This window comes from Rhincodon typus, chromosome 43 (genome assembly GCF_021869965.1).
Source record: "Rhincodon typus isolate 14 chromosome 43, sRhiTyp1.1, whole genome shotgun sequence".
NCBI classification, from domain to species: Eukaryota; Metazoa; Chordata; class Chondrichthyes; order Orectolobiformes; family Rhincodontidae; genus Rhincodon; species Rhincodon typus.
Window position 1 is genome coordinate 4,227,817 of NC_063374.1, and position 10,391 is coordinate 4,238,207.

At 41.7% G+C, this 10,391-nt stretch overlaps 1 protein-coding gene across 1 annotated transcript in view; it reads right to left on the bottom strand.

Moving 5' to 3' along the window:
• Positions 1 to 10,183, bottom strand: part of LOC109914811 (membrane-anchored junction protein) — a 53,573-nt gene extending 43,390 nt beyond the window's left edge. The window contains exons 1-3 of the mRNA XM_048619761.1: positions 10,142 to 10,183; positions 8,826 to 8,945; positions 6,895 to 6,988 (exon numbers count right to left, since the gene is read on the bottom strand). Coding sequence (XP_048475718.1) covers positions 6,895 to 6,988; positions 8,826 to 8,926 — 195 coding nt within the window. The 5' untranslated portion in view covers positions 8,927 to 8,945; positions 10,142 to 10,183. The remainder of the gene's footprint in view (positions 1 to 6,894; positions 6,989 to 8,825; positions 8,946 to 10,141) is intronic.
• Between the last annotated feature and the right edge of the window lie 208 nt (positions 10,184 to 10,391).

The following is a 10,391-nucleotide window of genomic DNA, read 5'->3' on the forward strand; positions in this document are numbered from 1 at the left end:
CTTATCTCGATGTTGAGAATGTAATTTTTTAAACATTTTCACCCTATTTTGTCAACTTAGCAGAGAGGTGAAATTTTCAGTCAATGTACAGGGATTAAGCTGTGAATAAAGAGTTCTTTCAGATAGTTCCATGGTTTCAAGCGGTGCTTTAGGAAACTATAGGGAGTCAAACCCCACAGACAGAACAAAACAGATGGTTTTAAATAAAAACCAAAAGAACTACGGATGCTGTAAATCAGGAACAAAAACAAAGTTGCTGGAAAAGCTCAGCAGGTCTGGCAACATCTGTGGAGGAGAAAACAGAGTTAACATTTCGGGTCCGGTGACCCTTCCTCAGAACAGATGGTTTTAATATCAGGGAGAAAGAATACTCACACAAAACATTAATATTCGGGTGCTGAACACCCAGAGTTCCGCAGACAAAAGATGGTTTCAATGTTGTGGGAGGAAAAATACTTGCACAAAACATTAAAATCAGATGCAGAAGCTAATGAAGCCAAGCGTGCATTGAGCAGACCTGCTTTATCAGAGCTCAATAAATACAGTGCACAGCCAGCGGTATAACCTGAGTCTACCAGCTGTGCACTTAATGGCACAGACACTGGAGGACAAATCCATTCAGTACTTGGCTGTGTGCATGTTTTAATAACGAAGGCTGAAACAGTCCCCTATCTCCATAACATGATTCTTTGTGAACGATATTCATGGAACATTGTAGCCTATTCCAGGTTTAAGAATAAGAGGCTGGATAAGGGCACTTTGGTTCAGGGTGCCTTCTAACTGGGAGGAGCAACAGGGAATGTAGTGATAATAGACAATCGCATAGTGAGTGGGACAAACACTTAGCTGTGCAGTCAACTAGGTGAGTCCAGAAGGCTACACGATGTTAGGGTTCAGACAGGGCTGGACGGAAATTTGGAATGAGAGGAAAGGATCCAGTTGCCACGTTCATCTAAGTACCATCAACATAGGCTGGACTTTGAAAGAGGTCCAACTTAAACAGAATGAGGAGCTAGGCACTAAATCTAAGTCACAAAAACTCCCAAGCAATAATCTTTGTACTACTATTACCTGAAGAATGTGCCAATTACAGAACTGGCATAAGGTATTGCAATAAATAATGGTTCAAAGACTGCTGTGGAAGAAGTGGGTTCTGGTTTATGAAAAACTGGCATCAGTACTGGGGAAAGTGGGAGCTGCATCACTAGGATGGTCTGCGCTTGAACTGTGCTAGAACCAGTGATCCAGCAAGCAGTATATCTAGGGAAGTCAAGAGGACTTTAGATTAAATAATGGGAGTGAAGGATCAAGCATGGGTTGATGTGGGAAATCAAAGGTCCAGTCAATCCCCCAGTTGTGAATAGATTCCATTCTTGAGTCCATTTGCAAATCAATTTGCACAGAAGTTGAAATACAATGCAGGACCATATAAAGTAGTTGTTTGTAAGTACCGGAAATGTTCATATGTTGGACCTTTAAAATTACACCCTTGTATGGGATCGCATTCGTAAGGACGAGCATTTGTAAGTTGAACATTTGTAAATCAGGGACCCCCGCATCATAAAAGCGGAAAAGCAAAGTAAATAATACAGGAAATGAAGGGCAGAGAAATGACAGGAAGAGATAGAGAGACCAACCTAAGAATATACAGTCAAGACTAGATATTACAAAGACAACAAAAAGACATAACTAAAGGTTCTGTGTCTGAATGCACGTAGCATTCATAGCAAATTAAACAAAATGATATTATGATGAAGGTTTGCAATATATTATTATGATTTGGAAACTTGGACTTGTAAGAGGAGGAAAAATACATTTTAGCTTTCAGTTCTGTAAAAGTGACTTAACACAGGTTAGAAAGTAATCTTTTAAACAGTGTGTTCAGACAGCTTTTACAAAGAAAGCTTGTGACATGTTAAATGACTTTATCAGCTACTTGGCAGTTAATTGATGAATTTTTGCAGTTATGTTTTTATGATCCACATAGAAACAGATATCAGGAGCCACTAGTAGACTGAGCTCAGAAGAGCAGTTTCACACTAACAGAAATGATGTGGAGGTGCTGGTGTTGGTCTGGGGTGGACAAGGTCAGAAACCACATTACACCAGGTTATAGTCCAACAGGTTTACTTGAAAACACAAGCTTTTGGAGCCTCAGTCCTTCTTCAGGTGTTAACACTAGCAGAAAGGCAGTTTAGTTTGTGGCAGTCCATGCTTTCAAAGCTAGAAATAAATCATAAAACAACTTTTGCAGTTTAAATAGTCCAGGTTTTTCTTAAAGTTTAATTAGTAAATGTCAGTGAAGAAGGTGAGAACAGCCAGAATCATATCTAGTGAATATTTAGAAAATCATTGAAAGGAAATGCTTACAACTTCATCAGTTAAGTAAGAACTTAAAGAAGTTAGATAGGGAGTGAGACTTCACTGGATTGAGTTACTGTAAAGGATATCACTGGGAAAAGGGTTGAATGTTTCTTTCTTTGTTTATGCCAAGATGTTTCTAAATTATCTTATATAGTGCTTCGCTTTTAATTTTGTGTAATAAACCTGTGTATTTTTGTTAAAAGAACACTGACAGACTCACTTGACTATGGTGAGTGACTGACCACCATGGTAACCAAACTGCAAAAATAAAACTTATGATCTATCAAGGCAGGTTTCACTCTGAGATCTGATATGTCTAGAATTACCATCAGCTGTGTAGAAGAAAAATTTTACATCACGAAGGGAATTTAGGCCAAGACAGAAAGGGCAGACATGGGAGAAACTGATGGCATAGAGAAAGAATTTTTAATTAGTTTAGCATGTGCGGTTTTAATGAGCTTAGCAGAAGTTGGGAGGTAGTTACTCAGACCACGTTATCACTATGTACATGTTATCTTAGCTAGAGCTAGAGGAGGATTTCTTTATATTTTGTCACTATACCAAGGTTTTAGGCTGAATTAGAGATGTCCCTTGTATCCCTGTGGAGCCTAGTTACTGATAAGCTAGAGCTTCAATCAAACTGTATACGACTCCCTATGCTAGCTGCATGCCGAAGGTCATTTGAAGAAGTAATTATTAAGGTATCTGTAAGACAGCATTCCTGTTACCTCGAGCAACGTCTGTTTTCTTTAAACTTACAATGAATGAATCGACAAACACAAGATGTCACGGGAACACCCTGCTCTGAAGTTAATGGTATAAAGGAGATTGTTATACTCTGTGTTAGCAGAGTCAGGTGCTGGTGGAGATCGACACTCACTCTCTTTGGTACCAAGTAAGAAAATAAACTGCTTCGAACGGGAGCTGGAGTCAAGTCTCATTATTAGTTAAGTAGAAAAAAAAATTCTACAACAAGCTGGGATCAGAACACTGAAGAAAATAAATACAATCTCATTTCCATGACAGAGAGTTGGCTGAATAATGACAGGGATTGGGTTTTGAATATTATGGAGTATATGACATTCAAGAAAAATAGAAAACTGGGTAAAGGTGGAAGGGCAACACTGTTAATCAAGGTTGGAATTAATACAATAATTAGACATGATCTTGGTTCAGAAGATCAGGATATGGAACTGTTTTGGTGGATATTAGGAATAGTCAGCATGTTCTGGAACCAACTAGATAGCAGAATCTACTAGAATTGGTAGACTGTAATATGACAGGATTAATTCATGGCCTCAGAGTAAAGGCATCAGTTCGAAAGTAAGTTTGAGTTTGATTCATTGTTGTCACATGTGCTGAGATACAGTGAAAAGTGTTGTTTTGTATGTATATAGGCAGATTGAACCATATAAAATGCATTAGGGTAGCAGAACAAATTACAGAATACAGGATTACAGATGCAGAGTAGGTGCAGAAGACTATTATTTTAAACTTAAATAATGGCAGTTCTGTGTACATGAAAGCTGAGTTACCTAAAGCGGGGTGGCATTCTGGCTAGGGAATTGATCAACTGAGGACATTTAATAGGACATTTCAAAATAGTCAGAATCATTATATTTATAAGGGGAAAGCTCACCATTTGGGTTAACTAAACCAGCTAAGAAAAACATTAAACTTAAGAAAAAAGCATATAATTGCACAAAGTTGAGTGGTGGGTCAGATAACTGTACAGAATATACAGTACAGCAGAGAATGACTCATGATTAATGAGGATAAATAAATTAGAGCATGAAAGGGAACTAGCTAGAAACATGAAAACAGATAGCAAGACTTTTTACATATATTTAAAAATAAAAAAGTAAGTCAATTGAGTGTTGGTCCTCCAGAGAATGAAAATGAGAACGAAGAGGTCATTGTAGATAATAAGGAAACAGCAGACAAACTGAACACATATTTTGCTTTTGTCTTCACTATAGAGAATGCACAAACATTCCAGTAATAGTTGTAAATCAGGAGGTGAAAGGCAGTGACAAACCTAATGAAATTAAAATCTCTAGGCAAGCTAATGAAGCTGTAGTTAACAAGTCCCCAGGTCCTGATTGACTTCATTCTAGGGTCTTTAAAGTGGTGTTAAAGGAGATAGTAGTTGGATTAGTATTAATTTTCCTAATTTCTGGATTCAGGAAAGTTTTCATCTGATTAGAAAACAGCGAACATAACTCATCTGTTTGAGCAGGGTGTGGGAGGCAGGAAACAAGGAAACTATATGCCAGTAGAGATAGCATGAACTGCAAACATTGGAGTCAGAGGCAACACAGTATGGAGCTGGAGGAACACAGCAGGCCATGCAGCATCAGAGGAGCAGGAAAGTTGACATTTTGGGTCGGGACCCTTCTTCAGAAATTGCCAGTAATGTTTTGTCCTTCCCGGGGTTGTTGTTACAATTAATCAATAGGAGTTTGTAGCTGGGCATAGAATAACTCAAGATATTTGGAAACAGCCATTATGATTTTGTGAAGGGGAAAACGTGTTTAACCAATTTATTGAAGTTTTTTTCAAGGAGTAACAAATGTTTTGGATACAGGGAGCCTGGAGACATACTGTTCTTGCATTTTCAGAAGGCATTTGACAAGGCACTGCATTAAATGCTACTGAACAAAGTAGGAGCTCATGGTGTAGGGGGCAGCATATTGGCATGGACAGAAGATTGGCTGGCTGGCAGAAAAGAAACAATATCCACAAATTGGTCCATTTCAGATTGGCAGGATGTGACAATGTGTAGTCTGTGCTGCGGCCTCACCTTTTCAAAAATCATACACTTAAATGAGGGGAGCAACGCGACAGTAACTAAATTTGAAGGTGTGACGAGACTGCCTTTAAGTGTGGTTCTGGGCTGTTTCTCTTGCAGAGGGGTATTGTTGTGGTGTCAAAATGTCTCCTTCAGACAGGGAGTTGGTAAATAGCTTTTGAGGTCTCCATGGATGTTTTCTTTTAAAATGAGATAAAAGTATCATGAGTGGGCAGGGTCAGGGCTCACTGGCCGAGGGAGGCTTTTAGTTTTGCTTTCAGTTAGTTGAGAAGATTTGTGCTGCTGGCTGCTGAGCTACAAGCTTGAGTTCCCAGCTGCTAGAGTGAAGTCTTAGACAATAAAGCTTCCTCTTAAGAATCAAAAAGGGCAAATTGTTTCTTTCTTCTGGGCTGCAAAGAAGTAGCACATGAGAACCACAACTGTTTTGCTGAATTGCCTTTGCCAAATGGTGTGTTTCTGGGATGCTGCCTTTAATGGAATAGTTGATGATTAGTGGTTAAATAATACATTATTCTGTAAGGTATTTAAATAGAATAAAGTTGCGTCAATTTTTTTTAATTTTAATTGTGTTGTAAAAATAAAGTGTATTTTGATTAAAGCCTAATGGTGGACCAATTGAGTCACATCTGGAACACAGCATCTTACGCTTGTCTTTAAATAAATATAAAAGTTAGGATTTAGGCAATCTCCTTAGAATACTTGGTGTGGGGGTGGGGTCACTCTGGTCTGGTCCATAACAGAAGTGACACAAAGATGGGTAGGAAAGTATGTTGTGAAGAGAACATAAGGAGAACACACATACATATGTATATTGATTAAGTGAGCTACCAAATATCTGTCAGGTGGAGTACAATTTGGGAAAATGTGAAGTTGTTCCCCTTACCAGAAAGAATAAAAAATTGACAATGACTGCAGATTCAGAGGTGCTGAGAGACTGAGGTGGTCAAGTGTATCACAAAGAATCAGCAAGTAATTAAGAAGGCTAATGGAATGTTATCCAATGGGTCACTCAATATTTTTAACGTGGAGATAAATATATTCCTGTGAGGAAAGGGAATCAAAGTTATCAGGGATAGACGGGAATGTGAAATTTGAAACGCAAACAAAATGGCTATGATCTTATTGAATGGCAGAGTAGGCCTGAGGGACTGAGTGGCTTAATTGTCCTCCTAATTCGTATATATGTATATTCTTGTGTAGTCAGTGCAGTGTGGCAGTACTTTCATTTCCCAAAATGGCTTCTCCTTGATGCCAGCCCAAACCCAGGGACATGTTCAGTAACATATTGAAGGCTGGCAGATCGCCAGGACCATGTCTACCAGCCTGCAACAGCTTGTCCCTCTGAAGAGTTGTTCATCAGGTCAGTCAGACCAAAGAATGAACTTTACTGTTTCTTGCCTTTGTCCTCTTATTCATAAAGCCTACCCTTCTCCCTGTCAGGCCATGAATTGTTGATTCGACCAGGTTAGTCTGTGTGGCCAGAAAACCTAGGCAAACCCACTTCTGCCGTGAATTCCACTCCACTCTGCACCCAAATTCAGCCCCTGAAAGGGGACATCAACACCGGGTCAAGGTCTGTGAAATCCACATTTTCAAAGTACCACCATTTTTGCCTTCTCATTTCATTCTGGTACTCTGTACATTTGGAATGAGTCTTAAATCCTACCCCTCTAATTTCCTGTAGCTGTGTTTTGAAGCAGTGGAACATGGATTCCTACCTCCAATTCTTGCCTAACTTGCTCTCTGTCGATCCCCATGTCTTCCCTGGAAAAACGAATGGAAAGTGAAATGGTACACGATGGTTTTGCACATCTGTTGGAACAATTAAGTGCAGAATTACTGAGCCTAAGGGATAAAGAAAGCAATTTATCAGATTGAACTGTGCGTTTTCAAATTTTTCTATGTCTCATCACACGCAAAGACAGCAGTACTAGTTTGTATGACAGAATAAAAAAAGCATTGTTAAAAAGAATTGAAATAATGAAGTGCTTCATAGTGTGAGAGTGAATAGGATCGCCCACTCACCCAAAACTCACCAGCTTGGATTTGCATTTTGTGCAAATGTCTTTTACGATAAAGAAAGCCTGTAGCAGACAGTTCCAGTCAAACAATTTAAATTTGGAGGAGGAAAAGGTCAAATAGTTGTGGGATGTGGAGTTTTTTTTATTCGTTTGTGGGATGTGGGCTTCTCTGGCTAGGCTGACACTCATTGCCCATCTTTAATTGTCCCAGTCGTGGTGAACCACCTTCTTCACTCTAGTCCTGTAGGGACGTTATGCTAAGGTTGCACAGGACATTGGTGAGGCCTCTTCTGGATTACTATGTCCAGTTCTGGTCACTCCGTTAGTAGGAAGGATATTATCAAGCTGAAGAGGGTTCAGAAGAGATTTACCATGATGTTGCTGAGAATGGTAGATTTGAGTTATAAGGAGAGGCTGGATAGGCTGAGACTTTTTTCACTGGAGTGTAGAGGTTGAGAGGTGGCCTTATAGAGTTTTATAAAATCATGAGGGGTATAGATAAGGTGAATGGCAGGTGTCCTTTGACAATAATAGGGATTTCAATACTAAAAGACTTATTTTTAAGGTGAGAGGAGAAAGACTTAAAAAAGACATGACAGGCAATTTTTTTACTCAGAGAGTGGTTCATGTGTGGAATAAACTTCCTGAGGAAGTGGTGGATGCGGGTACTGTTACAACGTTTAAAAGACATTTAGATAAGTAAATGAATGAGAGGAATATGGGCCAAGCACTGGCAGACTGGGCTAGTTTAGTTTGGGATTATGGTTGGCATGGACTTTCCGTGTTGTATGACTCTATGTGTTGTAGATACACCTACAAATCACAGTACCATGATCTCCACCATGGGTAGGACAAGAAGGTAGGTCCTGAATTCACCATAGCTGGAACAGGTATCGAATTTGGGGCTGTTGGCACCAAACCAATCTACACCGGCCAACTAGGCCAACCCAACCAACACCCCGCTGAGTTGCTGAGGCAGTATACACCATTAAATGCACGATATATCCCACAGGTTTGGATACTGATGGCAGAAGCTCCAATTTTTTTCCATCAAATGGCTGACCAGCCACATCTGGATTTACAACTTGCCAGTGGCGTCTGTTGGTAAGACTTGTAGGTTGATACTCGAGCTGTCTGGCTGCATTACATACGCAAGCTCCTTGGCCATTAAGTCTTGGGAGTAGGATTTGAATCCCTGTCTCAGTGGGGAGAAGGTCAGAAGTCACACAACACCAGGGTATAGTCCAACAGGTTTATTTGAAATTACAAACTTTCAGAGCGCTGCCCCTTTGTCAGGTGAAGTAAGGAGAAGCTTGAATAGGGGTAAATGAATATCAGCCAGCACTGATGTTTTGGATGAATGAGATTTGGTAAAACTAAGGTGAGCATGAACTAAGGTGAGGAGTGCAGTGGAGGAATCAAGTCTGGAGGTAACAAAGGGATGAATGAGGTTTACAACAGCAGATTAGCTGAGCCAGAGGTGAAGTCTATTATGAAGTTCACAAGTGTCCCAGCATTTTGTATTTCTTCTCCATTACCTGAGCCTAGGTCTGCTATGTGACAATCGCCTGGCTGAATAGCTGAGACAGCCAAACCGTGAGAAATTTGGTGCCAAGTCCCTTACTTACCTGACGTGGTGGCTGTAACGCATCTTCAGTTTGTAAACAGTCCTCCCTGCGTGGACAAACCTGGTCTCGGGTAGTGGGTAAGTGAATGCTTTCAGAGGCATTGGGAACACCGTAGGAAACCTACAAGAATAAAGCAAGAGTCAACCTTCAGGAAAAACACCAAGGCCTTTGGAGAGTCTTGCTAGAACGGCGCCAAGGACGACAGACTACAGGTAAGTGGAGAGAATGGAGAAGGTGGCAACTGTTCTTCTCAAGAGCAGAGAAGACTAGAAGATTTAATTGAACTTGTGAAATTTAACACTGCATTTAACAGAGTAGCAGCAGAAGGGTGATAACCAGAAGATGCAGATTTAAGGCGAAGAACAAATGAAGCAGAGGGGAATTGAAAAAGACTTATATAGCCATTTTGATGACTTCAGGGCATTTCAAAGTGCTTCACAGCCAACTAAGCACCACTTGAAGTATATAAAAGTCACCATAGCCTCAGGGGACCATAAGGCTGCTCTCTCATTTGAGAGAGAGATGACTGGTGGTAGTTTAACCTTCACCACACCTCAGGCAAAGGGAAAGGTTGAGAAGGAAAGTCGTTCATGGTAAACTCAGCCGGTGTGGGAACTGAACCCCACGTGGTTGGCAACACAAACCAGACCACAGAGCTAGCGTGTCCCTACACCTGAAAAAGCAGCCACCGTTGTATTGTAGAGAACCATGGCTTCCCACATTTGCGCACCGCCAGCTCCCGGTAACAGCAAAGCACTGAGCACCGGACAATTTGTTTCTGCGGCTGAGGGATAAGTATTGGGCTCGGGGGGAGCCATGGAGAATGGGCGAGGGCAGGCGGAGCCAGGGCTGAATGCCTCATCTGAAAGACGGCGCCTCTTGACCGTTCAGCACTCCCTCAGTCCCGCCTCTGGGGAGTGTCAGCCTGTAACTGTGTCCTCGAACCCGGCGATGCGGCACGATGCCGGGGATTTGAGGGTGAGGAGTGCGGCCAACCCCAACGACAAGTTGCACAGTGAGGACATCAGGGGTGGCAGACAACAGTGACTCTCAGAAGCGAACTGGACAAGATGAGTGATATAGAAAAGCAAGAGGGGTTCTTGGATACACTTATCAAAGAGTAGCTGTGAGGAACGGGAGGGAGGGCGATGGTGCCCTGCACTGGGCAATGCCATGGGGCATTATTTAGCTCTTAGCCTCGGCGTGAACACGGGCAGCAGGAATCTGCAGGCTCATTGAGTGTCCCACAGGCTAAATTAAATTGGGGAAAATCGCCACCATCCACCACTGTAGGGTTTTTTTTAATCACCTTTTACCTGGAAAACAGGAGGCATCCGTTAGTGCCTATACCCCCTTGACACGAGGCAACCGTTAGACCCGCCCCCTTCACTGGCAGGAGACGTTACTCCCGCCCCCTTCACTAGCAGGAACCGTTAGTCCCGCCCCCATCACAAACTGGAACCGTTAGTCCCGCCCCCTTCACTAGCAGGAACCGTTACTCCCGCCCCCTTCACTAGCAGGAACCGTTAGTCCTGTCCCCTTCACTGGCAGGAGCCGTTAGTCCCG